At 42.3% G+C, this 22,889-nt stretch overlaps 1 protein-coding gene across 18 annotated transcripts in view; it reads left to right on the forward strand.

Annotated features, from left to right (window-relative positions):
* Positions 1-7,746: 7,746 nt before the first annotated feature.
* KMT2C (lysine methyltransferase 2C) overlaps positions 7,747-22,889 on the forward strand; it is a 194,080-nt gene continuing 178,937 nt past the window's right edge. For 16 of the 18 annotated variants that reach the window (XM_057416502.1, XM_057416497.1, XM_057416503.1 and 13 more), the window contains exon 1: positions 8,230-8,562. In XM_057416502.1, coding sequence (XP_057272485.1) covers positions 8,390-8,562 — 173 coding nt within the window. In that variant the 5' untranslated portion in view covers positions 8,230-8,389. Of the gene's footprint in view, positions 8,563-9,761; positions 9,803-22,889 lie in introns of all 18 variants that reach the window. The other 2 variants (XM_057416496.1, XM_057416516.1) reach the window with 2 other exon arrangements.

The raw sequence follows: 22,889 nt of genomic DNA on the forward strand, positions 1-22,889 counted from the left end.
AAGAAACCTTAGGCTTGATTAGGATTTTCAGATCAGTTATATAAAGAGAGATTGATTATTCTAGCTTTTTTGATCATACAGATGTATTACTTTAAGAAGGCAGAAGAAAAAATGTTAAGAACCACAAGTATACCCTTGTGTTTATATATGCACATACATATTTCCCAATATTTCTGTTAGAAAGAGAACCCAGCTTTGAACAGCCTTGCAAATTTGTCCAGTGAATATTGGTAGTCCCCACACAAAATACACTCACTGCATCAATATGGTAGTGAGAAACTAATCACATTTTACTTACCCATCCCAAGACTGGGAAAGCCAGGAGACACTGCAACACTGCTTCAAAGAAATGTGTTACCACTGGGCGCACTGCAGGCTGCTCATATGTGCCCACAGTCCTTCTTCTCACCTACCTGGATTAGGGACTGCAACAGGGAGAGCCATTCCCCCTGCATTACTGGATCAAAAGCAGGTATTTTTCGGGAGTGTGGCAGGCCAGCAAAAAATGGGATTGTGTCTGGGCACTGGCATATACAAAGCGGCCAGCTTGGAAGCTGCCGGAAGAAGTCAGAGTGAAACTCATGGTACAAAAGGGGCTGAACCTGAATTTTGGCTCCTGCTGGGCTCCCATGGGAAACAAACAGAGGGGCTGTGGGGAAGCCAAACTGGCAGCTGCAGGCTGGGCATCCCTTGGTGCCGTTTGCTCCTCTGGGCCCAGGCCTGCAGGGAGTGACAGGGGGCTGCAAGGAGCACGGGGAGATGAGCACTAGCAGCTCCCCATGCACCTTCCCCCAGGCAGCCCAGCAGAGGTTAAATAAAAACATGCACTGGGGAAAAGGCTGTTTCTGCAATACTGGTCACTAGCAAAGAAAAGCAGGGAGGCCCCCAGGGATGCTCTCCTTGCCTAGGGATGAAATGGGATTATGATGGTAATGTTTGCTGCACTGCAATTAAGGTGGTGTCAGGACTTTCATTAAAAAGTGTTTTTTTGTTGAGGGTCTATGGCTTGGAGAAAATTCTTGCTTGAAGCTGAAATATAGCATTGTTCTCAGCCAGAAAACATATGCACAGCCTTTATTATATATGTAATTTAGAATCCCAGTGTAGTCTTGACTGTGGAGGCTCTACTATTGTTTCCATATGGGTATGTAGCTAACTGGTTTAAAACATTAGTACGTAAGTAAAGGACTAAATTCTGGCTGGACCTCATGTAGGTGACATGTCCCCATTAATTGTCTGCAAGTAGCTTCAAAAACCAAAAGCCCAATTCTGCTGATTACTCAGATCCACAGTAGTATTGAAGTAAACAGCTCCAAACAGAATTGGGCTCCTCGTGTTTACCTGACTACAACCCAAGGCACCTGCCTCTCCCACAGTTTAACAACTCCATTCAAAGTGAGGCCATCCTGTCTGAGACACAGATTATTTCCTCACAAAACTGGCAATATATGACAAGGTTACTTCTACTAATAGTAGATAAATTTCTATTTTCATAGCATCCAAGATCTCATACAAGGAACCAGGACTCCTGTGCACTAGGTGCTGTACAAGAACACAGAATAAAAACACAGTACTACTCAAAAAAATGTATGATTTGATACACACAAATAAATCTTCTCCCCTCTTTCATAGCCGGGTTTGTATTATTTCTATTGAGTAATCTGAGTGTAATGCACCACTCCTGCAAACAGCAAACACTGCTCAGACATTTATTTAACTTTCTGCGTGATAAAGTCCTAACTCCACATCAGTCTATTGTCTTTCCCCAGAGATGCACACAAAGGGACCACCTACTGCCCTGTGTGCTTGCTACTGGCTGTGGGTTTTTTCCTGCCTTGCATGTACCTGCAGTGCATAGAACTTACAGTGCACAGTATTTAGTGTGTACTGGTTTCAGATACTGATTTGATTTTACTCAAACTATTAGCATTCTACCTTTTTGAATAAAAACATTCATGCAACCAATAGTATGTCATAAAAGATTATTTTCTGCTGCCCACCACCACATATATGTCAAAATGTAAACTCAAGAGTATTAAAGTTTATAAAATTTCAGTTTCATAAGGTTGTAAACAATACAGGAATTCCAACAAATTAGGCAAGTCACAGAGAATGGAACTGAAGCTCCTAAGTAACTTGTGGATGTTTTATGTGACTTCATGTGAATGCTAACAAAAATACAATGTAACAGCACAGTCCATTGTTTCTCATAAGAACAAATTATATAAATTGCTAGTTTAGGCAGAATGTAAGCATTTCTGCAAATGCTTAAACACAGAACAAACTTTATTCAGGAGGTAGTTGTCTTCAGCAAAACTATTCACGCATTTACTTACTTATCTGCCCAATTTAGCATCCCCAGAATCATGGCCTTGGTATGGAATAACTTGATGAATTTCAGTACAGTGCATCAGCTACTGCTTGTCAAAATAGGAAGATTCAAATATAAACAAGTGATGCTCTTATTAAGCGCAAACGTGCAAAATTAGCATTCCTGATAGACAGTGCTTCTCCACATAGGAAGGTATTATTAATAACAGTCAGGCAAGCGTAATTCTTCATGTGGACAAACTCACTCCAATAGGAGTACCTTTCAAAATTTAATTTAAATGAATTAAAGAAGTTAATCTGGAAAAAAAAAAGCCAGAAGAATAAATGAGGCTGCATGAGGGTTATACTATAACCACTAGTTTTAAATTCACACTTTGGCATTCACAAAAAGAACATTTTCTTATGAAGATAAAAGCCTCCACGTGTAATAACTCGATATACAGACAAGCCCTAGGGGCTTGCATCTTGAGCACTTAACATTTTTGGCCTCCTCTTAATGGATAAAAAAGGTGTGTTTCTCAGTCACATTAGCCCAGTCTAAGTAGCTTAATATGATGAAAAGGCATCAGGCTTTGGTGAGACTAAGGTGTAAAGGTGTGAGGTTAGCACATAGATCACAGTGTGGGCAACACTGCCTTTAACACATACTTAACTAATCAAGTTAAAGCAGGCAGGGGATGGGGAGCCTGGACTGTATTAGCCCTAGTTCATGCAAATGCTAGATTAGTTTGTGTGGGGAGTAGCTGTGGTACAATATAAGTCAGGATATTTCACAGTGAGGCGCAGGTGAGAAAACAAGAATTAGAATGAAATGGGATTTCCTCATAGACTGTGAACTATGCTGCCTCCAAAGAATGCAGTTAGATGGATTTGAAGGGGCTGGTCCTCCTATCTGCCCATTGCTAGGGAGCACCCAATATTTGCAGTTCTCCAGCTGCCTGGGGATGCTGATCAGGACTAGAAGAGAGGGTTATTCCCCACCATCAGCAGTGACAAACACCTCACCAAACTGCTGGGAAAGTCACCAGTGCTCAAGGGTATGTTGTATCCTCTATCCAGGCTGTGCTGTTGCCTAAAGTAAGACAGATCTACAAGATGACAAGTAAGCAAAACTGATGAAAAGAAGAAACAAACATTTCAAGTTTAAAATTAGACTTCCACAATGCATTCATTAGCATATGACAATTAACATATGCTAACTTTTTTTTTAGTCCAGCCAAGTTTAGCACAAATAAACTGGAAGTCATACATTTGTATGACGTAATCCTGATTTTGCCATTTGATTTAGGCTTTGTCTAGAAGTCTTTCAAATTATCTTGGGGTAGCTTTTTATAATACTGAAAAAAAAAACCCAAAAGCCCCAAACCCCAAAACTAGTGATTCAGCTACTTCTGAGCTACTTGGGTGAATATGGGTGCAGATACAAAAAACGACTATGGGCAGTTGATGTGGTTACTACCCTCAGCTATCCATTGCATCTTTTCCCTGTTTTCTACTTTTCAACAAGGATACCCCAATGGGATGTGCACTGGCACCAAAATCTCCCCAGTTTTCAGAAGAAAGCAGACATTTGCTACAGTCAATTACCAATTTAGCACAGGTTAAGACAAAGTGGTTCAATATACTGAGCATTTAAAATGTTAGCATGCTGCTGAGGTGTCTTAAATGAAGCCTTTGTGATAATATGGTTAACTTTTCTGCAGTGGAAACATGTGTGTGAAGAAAACAAAAAATAAACTTCTGCTTTATGTAGAGCTGTGAACAATCTGGCAGAGTTCTGAAATAATGTGGTAAAACCTCCTGAAGTTCAACAAGGCCAAGTGCAAAGTCCTGCACATGGGTCAGGGCAATCCCAAGCAGAGACATAGGCTGGGAGAGACTGGATCGAGAACAGCCCTGAGGAGAAGGATTTTGGGGTGTTGGCTGACAAGAAGCTCAACATGACCCAGCAATACACGCTCGCAGCCTAGAAAGCCAACCATGTACTAGCTCTATCAAAAGGAGCTGGTCAAGGGAGGGGATTCTTCGCCTCTACTCTGATCTCATGAGACACCTGCTGCATTCAGCTCTGAGGACCCCAGCATCAGAAGGAGGTGGACCTACTGGAGTGAGTCCAAAGGAGGCCACAAATATGCTGCAAGGGCTGGAGTACCTCTCCTAAGGAGACAGGCTAAGAGAGCTGAGCTTGTTAGGCCTGGAGAAAAGAAGGCTCTGGGAAGACCTCAGAGCAGCTTCCAGTGCCTAAAGGGGCTGACAACAAAGCTGGAGAGGGACTTTTGACAAGGACATGTAGTGATAGGACAAGGGGGATGATTTTAACCTGAGTGTACATTTAGATTAGTTATTAGGAAGAACTTCTTTACTGTGAGGGTGGTGAGGCCCTGGCACAGGTTGCCCAGAGAAGCTGTGGCTGCCCCATCCCTGGCAGTGTTCAAGGCCACGCCTGATGGGCTTTGATCAACCTGGTCTAGTGGAAGGTGCCACTTCCAACCCCCGTGGCAGGGGGTTGGAACTGGATGAGTTGTAAGGTCTCTTCCAAACCAAACCATTCTGTGATTCTATGAAAAGAGAAAGTACCTGGATCCCATTCCCGATACAATCTGAAAGACTTTTCTCATTACTTTTGTTACATACACCACATTAGTTGTATAATGCTACAATGGTATTTACCTGTCAGTTGTCATTTTCCTTAACTAGGCAATTTAAGACAACATCCTGTCTTCAACTCATTCTATTATGAAGGTATCACTCTTTGTCTTAAGCATATTGGGAGAACTTACGTTTTGAAGTTAAAACTGTTAGCATGCATTGTTTAATCAGTACTGCAAAGGTCTCACATTTCAGAAATAATTCCAAAACCCCAGAAATGTTTAAGGAAGGCTAGAACATAAAACTCTTGTTGAAAGTTTCAAAGCTGCTTGGCCCTGAGAATTAAAAAAAGTTAGGTGAGTTGGTTTACCTGAGTTATTCCATAATGAACTGGAGGATCTCTTAAGATTCAGTAAAAGCAGAGGACATGTTCATTTAATATTGCATCTTTGCTGTAAAAATGCGTTTTCCAGATAGAGATATTTATAAGAGGTGGCTGGTGTAGGCTAGGCATAAATAGATGTAAAAATTTTCCTGACAGAGCTGTTCAAATGTCCTGAACCAACAAAGGACTCCTATAGTGAATTTATGTTTGGTGACACAATTTCTCCTAGCTTGTCCCGCTGCCTCCACCAAGTGATAAATAATACTAGCAAATATAGTTTCCTACAATTCCATCTCCACTTCAGGTTCCTCCTCACAAGTCTCTCAGTCCTACATAGTTCTTCGCACCTTTGATTGCCATGGCAGTGACTGCAGCAGTTCACAGAACAGACCTGCCTAGCTTTGTCTGGACATGTACTGAGATGAGGCACAGCAGCATGAGGAATAGGCCTAAGACCCTTAACACACTCTTGTCCTAGACCACGCTACACCAGAACTAACTTCATCCTGCCTCCACTCAGATTTTATACTGTTAGTCACATATAAATAGTTAATATAAAAAACAACGGAGAAAAAAAAAAAGAAATAAATATACATCTGCTTTTGGATGAAACAAAGCCTAAAGCTCAGCCACTTTAGGTGGTCTATTGAACAATGTCTGCATGGGACGACTGGGTGAACCATGCATGGAAGAGTGGATATGGTGATTTCACTGTGTTTCTGCTATGGGATGTGACAGTTATTCCCCATACACCTACAGCAGTTGATCTGAGCCCACAGCATGCTTACGTGTCTCAGGTCCCATCAATCTGCCCATGCATAGTAGCTCTGACACATCCCATACTCACGCAGGCCATTGCGCATGTACAGCAGAGCCGCACATGCACAGTCAGTGTTTCAGGGGATGGCCATTATTTTTAGCAGACCAGAGGGCAACCTGGCAACTCGAGTAAATGCCACACCAGCGATCCCACTGTGCAGAGGCTGTAGCCTTTTACATCACCCTCCCCTTCCCTGCTTTTTTCCTCTCCACTCCACCCAAGTCTGGGCCTGTATGGCACAAGCGGTTTCAGTTAAATTATGCTAACTTGCCTGAGTTAACAAAATTCAAAGGCACTTTCTTCTGTCTCAGACAATATATAAACAGATTAAGTTCCCATACCTGAAGTCATTTGAGCAGTATACCTACACTGTCATTTACCAACTTCATACAAACACTTAGCTCAGGATATGTATTTCAGTTTGGTAGAAATATGTACATTTTCAGTAATAAGGCCAAGAAATGACGCCAACAATCCAGCTGTTGTCCTTGCGTGGCTAACCAAAAGGGAAGGCTTTACATAATTTTAAATACATACATGTATACAAGTATGAGTATAGATAGAGATAAACCTTTATCTCAACATATAAATATGAAAATGTCACAAAGTTCTAATTTAATTACTCAAAAACCTAGGGAATGCACCAACAAAGGCTTTTTATTATGAAATGGCTCCCAGGAAAACTGGCCAGCAGAAGTCATATTTGCCACAGCATGCCATTTTAATATAGTATTCCTGGAGCTGACACATTAAAAATTTGGGAAGAACAGCATAAAGGTCTGGATTCCTCTCTTTATTTTTATGTCATAAAAATACTAACATTAGCTCCTCCTACCCTCCTTTCCTTGTCGTACCTGTGTGCTACCCTAGGCCATTTTACCAACGGGGATTCAAACACTGAACAGAAACCTAAATGACAAGGGAGAAAGAGCGCAGCGCTCTCAAGATAAATTTGTACGTATTCGGAGTCTCGGAGGTATCGCTCCCAACGATTTCCCCAAGTCCGGCGAAGTTCTCAAACGTGTCTGCCCCACACGAGTGACCCCTGCACGCTGCAGGGCAGCACGGTTCATTTCTTTTCCGTTCATACGACCGATGTCATGATTCAGCATCTCTGCACCGAGTTACCCCTCACACCCGCAGCTCCAGCCCCGGACACAGGGGAAGGAGAAAGGGAGGCCCAGGCCTGGGGAGAGGGGCCCCGCGGCGCTACCCACCACGGGAGGCAGGCAGCAGGGAGGAAAGCGCGGAGGGAGGGAGCCAAAGAGACAAGCAGGCAGGCAGGCAGGGGAAGGAGGGAGTGAGGGAGGCAAGAGGCCGCCTCAGGGGCTGCCCTCAGGGCGGCGCCTGGTGCGAAGGCGGGCGGCGGGGGCCCTCGGCGGGCAGCGGCACGGCCTACTCCGCACCGGCAGCCCCGATCCACTCCGCGGCCGCTCCCACCCGGGGCAGGGCCCGGGAGGAAAGTCCGGGAGTGCGGTCCACTTCATCGCCCCACGGCCGGACTTTTCTCCGGCTGCAGTGATACAACATTCCCCCTCCCCTCGGAGCCGGAGTCCCTCCCGGCCTCCGGGACACGTTAAATCCCGTGTAATGAGGCTTAATCCTCCTTCTTTCCCCAAAGTTAAACTTCCTGCTCCCGGCCCGGCTGGGAAGGGGACGTGGAGCCCGGCCGGACTGAGCCCTCGACACACACAACAGCTGGAGCTGTCAAAACTTCCTCCGCTCGGTCTCGGCCCCTGCCGCCTCCGCCGCCTGCTCCTCCTCCGCCCCCGCGGGCTCAGCGTGGGGGGAGGGCGCAGGGCCAGTGTACAATGAAGCGGCGGCCGCCGCAGCCGGGCAGCGCAGGAGCCGGAGCCGCCGCCAGCTCCCGGGGCCTCTGAGGGGGGGGGGGCGCCCCGCGGCGGGATCCGCCGCCTCTCGCTCGCTCTCTTCACCTCGCCCGCCACCTCCCCCAGCCCCGAAGACCCCGCCGAGCCGGGGAGGGGGTGTTATTGTGTGTGAGACCCTTCCTGCCTCTGCGCTCTTTCTCTTCGCCCCCTCCTTTCCTCCCTCCCTTCCTCCTCCTGCTCTCCCCATGCTGCTTCCCCTGATACCTGTGCTGGTCGGCGGCGGCTGAGGCCAGCAATGCGAGGCGGAGGTGGAGGAGGCGGAGGTGAGGAGGAGAGGAGCCGCGGGAGCAGGAGGAGCATCGGGATCCCCATCACCATCCTCATCTTCATCCTCATCATCATCATCCATGTGTCTCTCTCGTCCTGCTGACTAGGATGTCAACGGAGGACAAGAGTCTGGTGGTGGCGGTGGTGGAGCCGCCGCAGCAGCAGCAGCCCCCCGAGCCTGGAGCTCCCCCCCCAGCAGCAGCAGCAGCAGCCACAGACAAAAGACCTAGGGGCCGGCCTCGCAAAGATGGCGCTTCCCCTTTCCAGAGAGCCAGAAAGAAGTAAGTTCAGCGTTTGTGTGTGCGAGGCAGAGAGGGGCAGGGGCCGGCGGCCAGGCGCAGACAGAGCTGTCAGCGGAGACTCGCCGCCCGTCGCCCCCTCCCTCCTGCCTAATGCCATTTTGAGAAGGGCACGTCTTTCTTCTCCTCCTTTCCCCTTTGCACTTTCCCCTCCTCCTCCTTCTTCACCTTTTGTCTTCCTCCGCCTGTTCTCCCTTTTCCACTTTTCTTTCACCGTCCCTGTTCCTTTCTTCTTCTCCTTCGGAGTTTCTCTTTAGCTCTTCTCCCTCTTCCCTCTTCCTCTTTTTCCCTTGCCTTTGCACCTTCTCCCTTCTCCTTTTTGGGTCTCTTCTCCGCCAGGACGCTCGGCTGCCTTCAGCGTCTCCTGGCTGTTCTCTGTGCTTGACGGTAGTTCCTCATCGCTTTTCCTTTTGATTCCCCCCCCCCCCCTTTTTTTGGGAAAGAAAAGACGGTTCTCGTTGGGTGGCGAGGAGAGAGGAGAATCCCCCTTTCCCCCTCACACACACCCAGGCGGGTGCGGAGGCGCACACGCAAAGTTGAGGCAGGAGTTTGTCCGCCGCCAGCCCTGCCGTGTGCTCGGAGGTGGGGAGCTGTCAGCCGGCCGCCTCGCACGGAGGGACGCGCCGGCGGGACAGTGCCGAAGCACAACAAACACACGGGGGGGAGGTGGGGGTGCCGCTTCCCCGGCCCTGGCAGCTTTCCGTTCACCGCGGCTTCTCCCCGTAGGGGACGCGGGCGTTCGTCAGCCCCAACGGCCAGTGAGTGCCGCCCTCCCCCCTCCCCGAGGAAGCCCCTCCTGAGGGGCCGCTCCTCTCGCCTCATCCCCGGGCCGGCGCGCACAAGTTCCCGCGGCGCGGGTACAGGGAGCCCGACGAGAGACCCGGGCAAAGCGGCGGGTATGGCCGCCCCGCCGCTGATAGGCTTGAGGTGCAGGGCTGGGCTCCGAGGGGCCTGTGGCCGCCTCCGTGGAGGTGCCGCTGCCGCGCTGGCTGCGGTCCTCGCGGGTTATTTCTGAGTAGGATGGGTCTTGCCATGACATAACCTGATGGCAGCAATAATAGGGCAAAGCTGGGCCAGCCCGTTTTGAGGAGAAGCGTGATGATTGTTAGCAAAATAGCCTCTGCGCGGTCGAGTCTGCTGGAGCCTCGGGCTTCCAGAGTTTCTTTCCCTTTGTTTTGAAGGGACGCTTTCATTTTGACACCCTTCGAGTATATTTAACCAGGTGAGTTGCTGGCGCTTCATTAAATATCCGCTCCAGACCTCACCGCAGGTTTCTGAAGCGGTATCCTTTAGGTTGGAAAAGACCTTTAAGATCGAATCCCACCATAATGTCACGGTGGAAGTCCAAAACACCAGCGAGGGATTCTGCTGGGCTGGACCTAAACACATGGCAAAGACTATGCTTGCTTCTGTACAAATTCATCTTCACAAATATATGTTACATAAATATCCCATGACAGAACTATCATTAGTTTGGGATATATGTTTTTTTTGTTGTTGTTGTCGTTGATGAAGGCTTCCTTTCAGAGATTTTAATGCTCATCCCTGGTTTTGATGGTGATGTATTGTTTGCAGCTCCCTCTTTTAATAATTACATATTTGCTCAATACAAATTTTCATACAGCTGTAGTTGAAAGTAGTTGGCAAACATACACGTGCGGTAAATTTCTTGTGCTTCTCTCCTTTATGCTTAGTTTTAAGTACTTTGGTTTTAGTTCTGCGCGTAGAATCCAAACCTGACATAGGAAACCTTTGAATGTTTTATTTTCAAAGAAGTTTTTGGAAGAAAAATGCAAATACATCTGAAATGTACCAGTCTGCACAAAAACCAGAGTGGTGTCATTTGTGAAAATTGATGTATTTTAGGCCAATTTGAGGTTTTGTACATAATTCTGATGAAAAGTGGGTGCTAAGGAGGTAATTCCTTTTTTTTTTTTTTTTTTTTTTTACCAGTTAGGTTTTTGGTGTCATGGGAATACTGTCAGGTAATTTTAGGAGGAAATTAATTTTTTCTGTAAAAATATGTACTTATGCTGGCCTGACTATAAGCATTTGTGTAAGAGCTGGAAATACAATTAGCAGAGACAAAAATTAAAATGAGCCCATACTTCCTTTCTTCACACTATGATTGTTCCTGCCTGGGTGCGGTGCTGAGTGTCCTTCTGCATTTTTATGGAAAACCTGTAATGTTGGTAAAAGTGTAAGTCATAAATTCTTTTAAAACTATGATATTATGAAAAATGGTTGTTTTCAAACTTTCATGGAGAAGGTATAGACAGGTCTTTTTTAGTCGCATCCATTTAGGGGAGAAAATAGTTTTATTTTGTAAGTTTTTCTATATACAAAATACTGATTACAATTAGCTAAACAAATGCAGAAATAAAAGAAGTAAAAATATTTTCTAGTTTTTCTTAGGACTGCTTGGTCCTATCTTCCTTTTCACTTTTGTGCTTTCCAGTTGGATTAATGTGCCTCATGTAAAACAGATAAAAGAGCATATGTCAGACCATTTTCTGTACTGTAATCACATGTCTAAATCACTATTAGCCAGTCAAATTGTTCAACTGCTTTATCCCATTATAGGAAATGTTCCACTGAATGTTCAGTCTAAGTAATGATAAAGGAGAGAGCCCTGCATTAAACTGGCAAAGCCAAAGTAGAATAATTCCTCAGCTATGGATGCTTCCATTAAAGAACAATACCATATTGGAGAGTGCTGTAGGTTGCTATTTTACCTCCTTGAAGGCCATGTTTTTAAGCAAATTCAATGAGTTTTAAGCAGACAGATGGAAAACTGCCTTGAGTCTGCTTCTGTGAGATGCCAGTGATTCTCAACTCTTCCCAGAAGTAGGAGAAGTAGGCCTACTTTAAGGGAGCACAGGGTTCTTCAGTAGGACAGCTCTACGCAAGTCTCTGTCATCCTGTGTTTTACCTGTCAGTAAAAATCCTGGTGGTACTGTGGACATGGTACATACAGGGAATGGAACAGTTCACATTTCCTATAGGTGATGAATTGGGAATCAGTGGTGTCAGTACCTGGTGAGTTACTGAGCTTTAGCTTGATGCTGGAACAGCTTTTTATCATTGTTTGAAGGATATAGCTTCCTGAATAGCATTGTCAGGGGACTTAATCTTAGGTGAACAGTTCATTTTTATTATTTATATTGTAATTGCGCCTAGAGGCCAGGGCACCATTATACTACCTGCAGCAAAGGTTGCTGCTGCACAATTTCTTAATTTAAATGTAAAGATAAGACAGCATGTAAATGTTAAGAAATGGGTTGGGAAAGCGTAAGGGATCTGTGAGAATACTATGAGCAGAAGAAGATGCAGAAGTTCAAGTACCATGGTTTATCTCCACATCGGGGAATGATTCATGGGCATCAGACTTGGAGGGTATATTTAAAGGATAAAGCATTGTCACCCTGAGGATTTTTACAGACAGCTTGTTTCCTGCCTGAAGTGCTAGTCAAACGCTCGTATTTTCTTCCTTACGTGTTGACAACTGGGTATCTGAGTAGAGCAGCAATTCAGATTTAAGAAGTAGAACTAGTATAAGCCATGCAGAGCCTCAAAATTGAGAGCATGTAGGTTGTTCATGATATGCTTCATCAGGAAGGGAGAAGAACACACAGAACTATAACCAAAGGCCATCTCATTGTATAGCCTGAAATCTTGGAAAATTAACTCCTGTACTTGGATTATACTTCAACTGCCAGGCTATGCTCCTGAATGTAATCAAGAAGTTGCAGGGGAAGAGTATTGGTTCCGTTTTAGCTATACTGTTGTTATTTGAACAGCTGGTTATTCATGAAAATGTATCAGAATAGTATTGTACAGGTGCAGTAAACAATTTCGTAATCTGTTTTAAGTACTAGATCTTTCTTAGTCTATATAGGTTATAAGCAGCATAGACAGATGTAGCAAAAATTTAGTCTCATTAGTTGTGATCATGATAGCAGTTACTTTGTAAGTCAGTATGTAAGCTCATTCTAAATTTTATATTCAGCATCCATCAGACATTGATGTATGTTACAAATTATTTTTGAAAATGTGTGTAGTTGAAAACAGCATAGGATAATGATTTCAAAAAGCATGACATTTGTGGAAAATTTCATGTTTGTTTATTTTTAATTACCTATGTTCTAATTTTTGTCCTAATTTTTCATTACTTTGGCCAATGTAAGCTGCAGTAGGTTTTCAAAGGCCGTAGATATTATACATGCAGATAGGTTTGAGGACACTTAAGCATAGCATTTTTTTGCCAGGAAATGATTATTTAACAGTTTTTATCATTACCTTAGCTGCATTTGCATTAGGGTAGGCCAATATTTAATGATATCTAGACTTATTTCAAAAGAACCTTAACGTGTTGGATGGATTCTGTTTATAGCTCAGCTGTGTTTCTTTAGTTCCTCACACAAGTATGTGATGTGATACTTACTATGTGATACTTATTTGTATATTTACTTGCCTGCTCTTTTCTCACTGCAAAATATAACATCTCCAAATGGAAAATTTCTGTAGGGTTATACAATAAAAATGTTCCTAAATGCATGTTCACATTTAGGGAAAGTCATTACTGCTCACTACTGCCAGACTGAAGTCGTTTGAGGGATGGGCTTTGTAGAGCTATTGTACAGATAAGGGTTAAGGTAGTAAAGCAAATAGTGGCCTATAGTTCTGCCTGTACAAGCCACGTATCAAGATGTTTGGCCAGAAGCCAGAAGGTACATACTAGATCACAGTGTGAAGAGGTGACGCATGGGAGTAGGCTTCATAATCAGTATTTGACACCGACTCTTTGAAGGCCTTTCTAATCCGCTGTAGAACGGGACAGAGCAATGTGGAGCCAGGGTCCCATGGGAACTTTGTGCCATTTTCTTCAGCAGCCCATGTTGCATGACTTCATCATAGTCTTATTGCCAAGCAATTACCCATCTGTTTTATGTAGTTCTTGCATAGGAGCCCGGCTTAAATTCCTCACAGTACTATTTTGTTCAGGTGAATGAGCTCTGGTAAATGATCTCTGTATGAATCTTTTGATTTTCAGTTCTTGACAGGACCTGTGTGCTGGATTGGATGACTGGAAGTTGTTACACACAGTGGGTTTTATAGAATTGTTTTGCCTCCTTGTCAAAGTTGTTGAAATGTTGATTAACATGAAGTGGTGTCTTCACTTGTGTCTTAAGGGTGAGTGAGATTAGGCTTACTGTTGGAAAGAGATATTTTTCAACAACCTTAGCCTACACTTTTCACAATTTGAAACAGACTGCACTTGCAAATGAAGAATCCTTTGAGGTTTTTTCTTCTTTGACGTTGCAGTCAGTTTGTTAATGTTTGTATTTGATGATCCACTGAACTTCTGTAGCTGTTGTCATGAGAGGATCTCCAAGTGCTTTCAGACAGTGTAATGGCAGATCAAGTACGATGACAGCCTGTGAAATCTCAGCCTTTTAGATATATTGGTCATAAGGCACATTTTTACAGAAGTAGGAATAAGAACCCCGTCTCTTGCTTGCTACTCTTTGAGCCATCCACACACCAGACATCTTTTGATGCAGGAGACTTTAAACAATAAGCCACTTCAGTTTTCTTGGCTTTGCTTGTGGATATATTTTTTTATTATTAATATTATTATTTCTTGTTAGTGTGTTTGACTTCTACAGACTTCTTGTCATTGTTCTTTTATGAGTAATTGCGAATTGACATTTCTATTCTTTGTCGTCATCTGAATTGAGGGATGGTTTTCCAAGGCAGTTGACTTGCCGAGAGCAGGTAAGCTCTGCCCTTCTCAGGCCAGAGTTGTTTGTACCCTCCTTAGCCCAGTTGTCCCACAGCGATGTTGGAGGGGCAGCCAGGGTCATGTGTAACTGGGGAAAATAAAATCTCCTTATCCACTGCTGATGGTCTCTCCCTTGTGTTATTATACACTGATGCTGTGGATTTAACTTCTTAAGAAATGCTGCCATAGGTACACTAAAATGTTATAAAACATTGACTAACAAGTTTTAAAAACTGTTGAAAGCTTTTCTCCTTTATGTGTGTTAATAGATTTGATTACTAGTTCATGCAGTCTGCATAATTCATGTAGTTTAGATAAATACAGATAAGCAAGATTTTGCTGTAGCAAGTACTGTTTGCTGCTAACTTTCATTGAATTGTGCATTTTCGCTTTTCTTTTTGCTGTTTTCTGGTAGAAGGATGGCACTGAATATTCCCGGTCATGCCATTCCTGAGTTAGTAAAAGTAAGTGTGGGCACTTGCTTGAAGAACTGCATTGAGTAAGTTCTTCTAGCACTGATACCTTTAAAAGGAAATACGATGAAGTAGGAAAAAGACTTTAAAATCTACAGTTCTTATTACTTAAAGAAACACAGGCAGTGAGTCTGTGGAGTACATCAGGTGGTCATTTTCCCCAAACACCATAAATCTTGAGCTGGTTCTGGCAGGGAAAAGCAGCAGCGGGACTGCCCTCCCTTCACTACCAGCTGCTTGCTCTCTCCCTTGTGCTGACCCAGGCGTTTGTGTAGCCGAGTGGTGAGCTGTGTTGGGAAATTGATCCGCGTTAAAACTAACCTGGCAAAGAAACGTGTTTGTGATAGTATGAGGGAGGAGGCCAGAGTGAGTGGCCAGGCTGCAGAGAGGCAGAGCTACAGCTTTTGGTAGCATTGCCAGACTAAAGTAGTGTCTGAGAAGCGACAGCTGTGGTTGCCTGAAGTTTTGACGGTGTTTGCTTTTGAGGCTGACTTCTTCGAGTTTTTCAATGCAAGAGTTCTTACAGGACATTGTGGCAGATTTTTACAGCCTAAAGTCGTGTTATATATGTTGGTTGGTCAGTGGTTTTAAAAAAAAGTGCTATTGAGAGGCTTCTTCACAGCCTGTAGGCAGATGAGTTATTCTCATCTAACTGATTTTTGCCTCAAACATAGATTAAATAAGGAACTTGGGTTCTTACTTTGATCCTCCAAATTGTTCTTGCATTGAATACTCAAGGTACCTTAAAATAATAGAATAAGTAAAATATTTTATGTTAACAGTAGCTTTTGGTATTCTGAAAGCTCTTCCTACCATTATATCAATGTATAGGCATTATGATAAAAGCACGTGAGATCTTGCTTCTTTCAGAATATTCTTCCCTTTCACATTTTTGCAAGTATTTTTATTAAATCACACATGTACCAAATCCTATTGCCAGCCATTCCAATATAAATATATGACTAATATTCAGTGCTGTAGTAATCAATGTTCTAATTGCTTTTCTTGAAGAAACTGATAGAAACCCAGTTAAAGTGGGAAGCTTCCCCCGCTGTGACTTTTGGCAGGGGGAAGAAAAAAAAAGTGGCCTTTTTTCTTCTGCTGCTGCATCATTACTGACAACAAATCCTTGCCAAAAATGGTTTTAATTAAGCTATCAGAAAAAAAAAAAATCAGCTTTAGGAAAGTTTACCATTTTTTAATTTTGCCCATTATAATTTTTTTTTTTTTCTTGGAGCATGTGCATTTGAATCACTTGCATGACACAGTAAGATAAAAGGAATTTTTGATGTCAAAGATGTGGTCCAACTATGCAGTCTCTACTGCTAAATGTGTATCAGCCTCTTACGTGACTGAGAGTACTGTACTGTCTGGAAGCCTTAGCTGATCCAGAATGACTTCTGGAACATCCCAGGGTTCATGGAACCTGGGTGTTCTGATAATAGTATCTATGCTCCTGTCTTTGGCAGTGAAGACTGTCTGCAGTGTTCTTGCTGAAGATTTTTTCAACAAACCTGATAGACTGGCTCCATACTGTTAAATGGGAGCTATTCTGTATCAAAATTTGGGAGATTTATTAGCAAGCCATTTGATAAATACAGAATGTGAATTATTTAGGTTTGTTCCTGAAGTGTGGAGTTCAGAAGCACAGTGAATAAAATGAATATTTAATTTTGCTCTATCACAACAGGTGAACAGAACTGCATGGCTGAAAAAGACTCCGGTGTGATCTTGCTCATCCTTCTGTGTAGTGTGTCTGTACCATTTCTTACAAATGTTTTTCTAACTTCTTTTAATATATCTGGTGAATGCAATTCCATTGCATCTCTAGGCAATTGGTTTCAGTAATTAACTTCCTAAAGTATAAAATAAATATTCCTTACTGCTGAGTAAGCCAGTTTTGTCTTGTATTACTCGCAGTTAAGACTCCAAAGCTGAAACGGAGAACATTTTTCATAAATACCTTTTATTTATTAGGAGATTGTCTCCTTTTTGCTGCACTGATCAAGTTTAACGTTGACTTACCTGTTTGATCCTTCGTAAGTTTGTTAGTCTTTATGAAGCAACTTGGTTGATATGAACCACTTTTCAATTTCTCAGAATGATTTTTATTGAGATCTTGTCCTCTAAAATGTTCATAGCGTCTGCCTTATGCAGGTCCTGGGGGAAGGAACCTCCCTTCAGTGTTCTCCCATGTTGACTGTATGAAACTGAAAAATTGAATGAAAATAATTTGCAGATAAATACCCTTTGAGTGCTCTAGTTCATTGTTGCTGACCTCTCTTAGGGCAGTTTCACCAGGACTGTATTATGGAAGATATCACTCATAGTTTAGAGATTTCTTCTGTTTGTTTCTGAGCTATAGTGTGAATTTCTTCCAGTCCTGCTGACTTGAATTTCCCAGACTATTTAGACTAATAAAATAAGTTTTCAGTACTGGCTACAACAGATCTGTTTTATGAAGGCTGGAATAATACAGAGAATGGCATTTGATTCTGTTTTGTTACCCATTTGTTCTTCTGTAACATTGCTATGTACTGATTTTCATGGTTTTATTCTTACTTCTAAAATACTTCTGAAACTTTGTTTGCCTTTTATATTGCACAGTGGTAATAATGCATGCTGTGCTTTTATCTTTTCTGATTTTTTTATCCCTGACAGTTTATGCTGTTTCTTTATATTCATTAAAAAGCCCTTGTTTCCATTCCTAGTATGATTCTTTCAAGTTTCAGACCCTTATTACTGGCTGCTTTTGATGCAGTTGGTGGTGTTCATACTACATTGCCTATCTCTCTCTCTCCTGTGCTGGAATACTTCCTCGTTGTGTGTATTCCAGTACAATAGCTGCCAGCCCTCATTTAAGTTGTGTTCTCAAGAGATTCTAGCAACAAGTTCAAAGAGTTTGTTGAAATTTGCTTTTCTTATTTCAGTTAATTGAAGATAAAAAATTGTTCTCCTTTTTCTGCTGTTCTCAGTTTTTCCCCTTCCTTGGCACAGTGAATGCTTCTTGTTACCACTTTCAGCCAAATCACTGCACACATTGAGATGTTTAAAATGGAGCCTGCCCTAATGGAGTGAAGTGTGAAGTAACTGCTCTTCTGGCATCCTTAACTTTGTGAAACAGTTGTCTTCAACATTTTCACAAACTTGTTGGGCTGTTTGTTTTGTTATTTTGGTTTTCTATTAGTTGTCTGAATGATGAAGGCCTCCTCTTACCCTCAAGATTCATGCTCTGAAAGATTAGGTTTGTTGCTCCAAGAGGCTTAACTATCTTCCCCTCATTGGGTCAATGGAAGTTTTTCTTTCTCAGCCTTTCCAGTTTCTTATTCCATAGTTCCCATTCTTTGTGCCTTATGTTTTGTTTCTACCCTAACTTTTAGTCTTCTCCTCTGTAACCCCCTCTCCTTGTAATAAAGGCAAGTGAGTATATTTTTTTTTTTTTTCCGTGGCCCACTGAACTGCATGAGACTAGAACTTCACTTAGAAATGGGCCAGATGCTTTTCATTGTGAAGAAAGAAGGTTTGGAGTCACTGGGCACTATCATTCTGTTGTCAGATTATTGCAGCATTTGCTTGTTCAGTTTGCACCTGGGCCTGCCAGCGCTCTTTCCAAACAGCTCTCAAGGCTGGCCAGGCAGTTTGTTTGGGCCACATACCGTTCACAGCATAGTTTCCGTGTGGCTGCTTCATTTGGGATGTCAAGACTTAGATAGCCTAGATGTAGGCTGTTGTGTGCTAGTTGGCCTCAAGGCCAACATCACCAGTTATGTTTAATTTACTAGTAACCGGTGGTGTGCTCTTTTCTTTTTTTTTTTTTTTTTTCTTTAAGGAGGAATTCAGTGAGACTGACAGAATTCTCATTGGTTTTACTTTCAGCCTCCTGGGCAAACAGTGTGCCACAGTTAATGTTCTCTAACCCATAGGGATGCAAGTTTAGGAAGAAGAGCTCACAGCAGAATTGCTCTAGAGGGAGCAGACGAGATGGGATGAACAAGCCATAAGGCTCTGGGAAATGCTGACTTTCAGTGCTACTTCAGCCTCTGACACACAGTTTTCCCTGGTTCATGTTTTGCATAAATAACCTTGCATCCAGTATCCTGGTAGAGGTAGAGATTTATACAGAGGAAAGTGCAAAACAGATACAGTGGGAATTCCAATTTATTTTTCTGCCTGTGTCTTCCAGAAACCCTTTAGGAGACAATCGAGCATAGAAATTGGGGGAGGGGTAAGTCAGGAAATAAATGATCTGTAGGCAAGATTATTTAAAGAAATTATTTCCCTAAGGTCTTTCATGTAGCAGTGAGGGTTGGCTCATGGCTGGCTATTCTGTCACCTCTTTTTGTAACGGAATAGGAGAGTATTATTTGTGCTGTCGTGTGCTGTTTACAGCTTGGAGATACAATCATTTCTGTTTCAAATGTGTTTGTTGGTAAGGAATAAATACAAAAACTTGGTTAAACTAGCTGATATTTTGTGTGCTGTGTGGTTTTCTCAGATAAGGACTTACCAGTAGAACAGAACAGAGGAGGTACTGTTGGTTGTGTACCTACTTCATGGACAAGCAGAAAATCTCGATCTCGAGGCTCATTAACCAGACAGTGCCAGTGGGGGGGGGGGGTTAAATTACAGATAACCTAATGTAAATAAATATTGTTTTTAAAATATTTTCAGTTTACTTTTTTCAATTAATGTGTCTTTTTTTATTATTTTTATTTTACTTGGTTTTGACTGTCTTGGCACAAAAGAACCTGTTTTCAAATTGTTAGTTTGACCATGTTATTTTACAGGCTTTTTTAGACCAATGAGAATTTCTTGCCTATGCTTAGTTAATATGCTCACACTTTAAAAAAGTGAAGTTGTAACTGTCTTGGACATGCACAGACTTGTTGAGTTGAAGCTTAGGCTCTAAGCTATCCTGTGTCTTCTAAGGTGCACTATTTTCCTTGCTGGGCTAGAATTTGGGAAAGTATTGTGATTGACATTTGTTAGGTGGCTTTTATCTAAAGACTATAGATGTTAGATCATGTTGTTGAGGTTTTCCATTTTGGTTTTGGCTGGGGATTTTTTTGGTCCCCAACATGTAGCCCAAACTGAACGTAGGAAATATACAGCTGCATGGATGTGACCACGTCATATGGTGTGGGAGCATATTCCATAACAGCGATTAGTAATGGGCCTTGGGGACAGGGCAGAGACTGAGTTCTAGCTCCCATAGTCATGCCACCTCAGTTTCTTTTTCGCCAGTATTGTGATGGTCTAGTTTCTATCTGAATTGTTTTCTTTCAGAGCTTTAAAAGAATAATGATATTTATTTTACTATTCTCAAGGAGCTTACTAATGAATAGGAGGAAGTCTACTCTAATTCTGCTGAATTTTTTATGCTTAGTCACAGGACAGGACTGGGTATCTGAAATGCGATTCAGAAGGACTGAGGAGGGAGTTCCTCAGAGTCATCTAATAGGAAATACTAGATGAAGGGATTTAGGTGTGATTTAGGCCGCCAGAATATCACCTGATCTCTGTTTTCTGTACTTGGTTTGTTCGGGGCATAAGCTATTTCAAGCAGGATCCCGCCATCTGATTTCAGCACTATGTATAATTACTTGGCTATGTAAACAACAAATTGAACTTCAAAAATATTTGTAAACTATTTTGGGAACTGACTCTGTTTGACCTGCTGTGAGCAGGAGGTTGGGCTATCTCACTTTTGAGGCCTTTTCCAACCTGTGTCGGTGCATGATCCTCTTCTATGAGCATCCCTTCTGATGGTCATGGCCATTACTTATGTTGTACTCATTGCTTTTCCACAGTGAATTATGTGTAGTAACCTTTTGTAGAAGGTGTTTTCCTTCATTATTTCTTGAAAGAAAATAGTTTACTACATCTTTGTTTCATTGTCTGTGTTCCTTATTCCTTCTGCACTTGATATTTGCCTTATCTATTAACCTTTGTGGTTCAACATATACTAAATAAATAATTACTTGTTTACTATGGTTGGGGTTTTTTGTCTTTTTTTTTTTTCCCCAAAAATGCTACCACCTGGCATTCCAGATTTTCGTTTTAAATAGTGTATTGTAAAGTTTGTCTGCTCAAAAAGGGTAGGGCTACTTTCATTGCTTTAAAGAAAATATACCAGAATTCATGTTCTTGTTGGATTTCCACCCTACGCTGTTGAAAACAGTTTTATGCTGCCTATGTTAGCAGCTAACAATGCTTGTCATAAGCAACAGCTCATCTTCTGATGGTCTGTAAGTGCTTGGGTTTTGCCTGATTTCTACCTTTCTCTTCTTGCACCTTCTTTTCAACTTGTGGTCTATTTGACTGTACTGGTTTCTAGTCCTTTCTGAATTCATTTGGTCACCCCTTTATTTCCATTGCTGAGAAGGAGTATTACGATATTGTTTCAGTTATGCAATGGATTTTACCCATAGCAGCACTTAGTGGTGTGAAATGGACACAGGCCGTGAGACTCTTACCTTCTTGTGCTCCTTCAGTACTGGGGAAAATAGTGCTGTTGGGAAAGTAAAGAAGTGAGTGGAGAAGTGAGTAAGGAAATCTGAGATTTCTAGAGGTAATGTGAATTTTGGAGACCTAGATTTTTTTTTTTTTCCCAAATATTTATTTACTTTTTAATGCTTTTTAACATGATACAGTCTATGCTTCTCCATTGACACTATTTGCACTGTGCTACTGGGGAAGCTGTGGTGACAGTTTGTGAGCTCAGGCTACCATGAGGTGTTCATGTTGGTGCTTTGTAGGAAGATACCAGCCACAGTGGCAAAAGGGTATGCTCCAGCTTGTCGTGGAGGATTTCTGCCTTCCATTCACATTCGTTAGTTTATTAAGTGTTACAGTAGGCTTTGCAGGGGAACGTGCTGTTCTGCCATTTCTGTTGCAGGGATGGTAACCTGTGGCTGAAGTATGGAAGGACTTCAGGGAAGAAAGACACCTTGCACTTTTTCAATATTTGCCAAAGCTTGTCTGTCAGAGCCAGAGACAGAATTGGATGCTTTCTGTGTAGAAATCTATTTCAATGAATATCTGTATCTGTTCAAATTTTATTTCTAGTAGCATGCTTGTTAGTTATGACATTTGAGATGTAATGGCTTGAAACCATTTAAATAATAACATGTTAATGTGCATTTGTAGTTAATGCCTAAAATGTGTTTCTTGGCTGTACCACATGGTGCTGACCTATTGCGGGTTCGAGCTATGAATCCGGTTCATGCTTACAAAAAGAGAGAGTGCAGGCTAGAGGAAAAAATCTGGTTTGGAGCATTTATTATTTTTTACCTTTAGAAATGGAATCTATCTCCAGAGATTGTCTTAGTGCAGGTTAGAAATGAAGAACTTCCAAACCCCTTCAAAATCAAAAAAAAAAAAAAAAAGTCAGACTACTGTGTAATCTATGCTTTGGCATGAGAAGTGGAATTTGCAGAGAAACTGTACTCAGAGAAGAGAGTGGTTCAAGCTAATACATAGCATGGAATCATAAAGGGGTGCCAGAAGGTAAATCCCCTTTACATTTCAGTAGAATTGCCAGGCTGAGGAAAATTGAGTTTCTTTTTCTGCTTGTTGTCCTTTTGTAACTATATTCTTTGGGCTTAATCTCAAGTTGTTACAATAGTACCATAGTATGAAACCCATTGAAGATACTGGAAATAGCAGGTCAGCAGAAGTTAAGAAACAAATGTTCTAAGAAGACAAGCACATCTTTGTGCTGCTTAATATACTCATCTTTGTACGCTTTAAAATTGGTGAAGTACCAAATCCAATGTATGACCAAGCAATAGTAAACAAGTAGTCCTCCCATTCTGAAGCCCATCTCTCTTACTTGTACATTGCACCTGAATTTTGGATTGGAATATATTGGATGTGGTGACGTATCTGTATCTGAATTTCTCTTGGTTGCTGTGAAGTAACTTTCTAACAAGTTAAAAATTGTAACAACCACAAACAGACAAGGCATGCTTTGCTAAACCTGTCTTGGTTAACTCAAAAGAGTTGTATACTTGAGTTAATCAGCTTGAGTTTGGAAGAAAAAAGTCCAC

The sequence above is a fragment of the Pezoporus wallicus genome, unplaced genomic scaffold, assembly GCF_028554395.1.
Source record: "Pezoporus wallicus isolate ANWC-B61680 ecotype Strahan unplaced genomic scaffold, APGP_CSIRO_Pwel_v1 contig_3847, whole genome shotgun sequence".
NCBI classification, from domain to species: Eukaryota; Metazoa; Chordata; class Aves; order Psittaciformes; family Psittacidae; genus Pezoporus; species Pezoporus wallicus.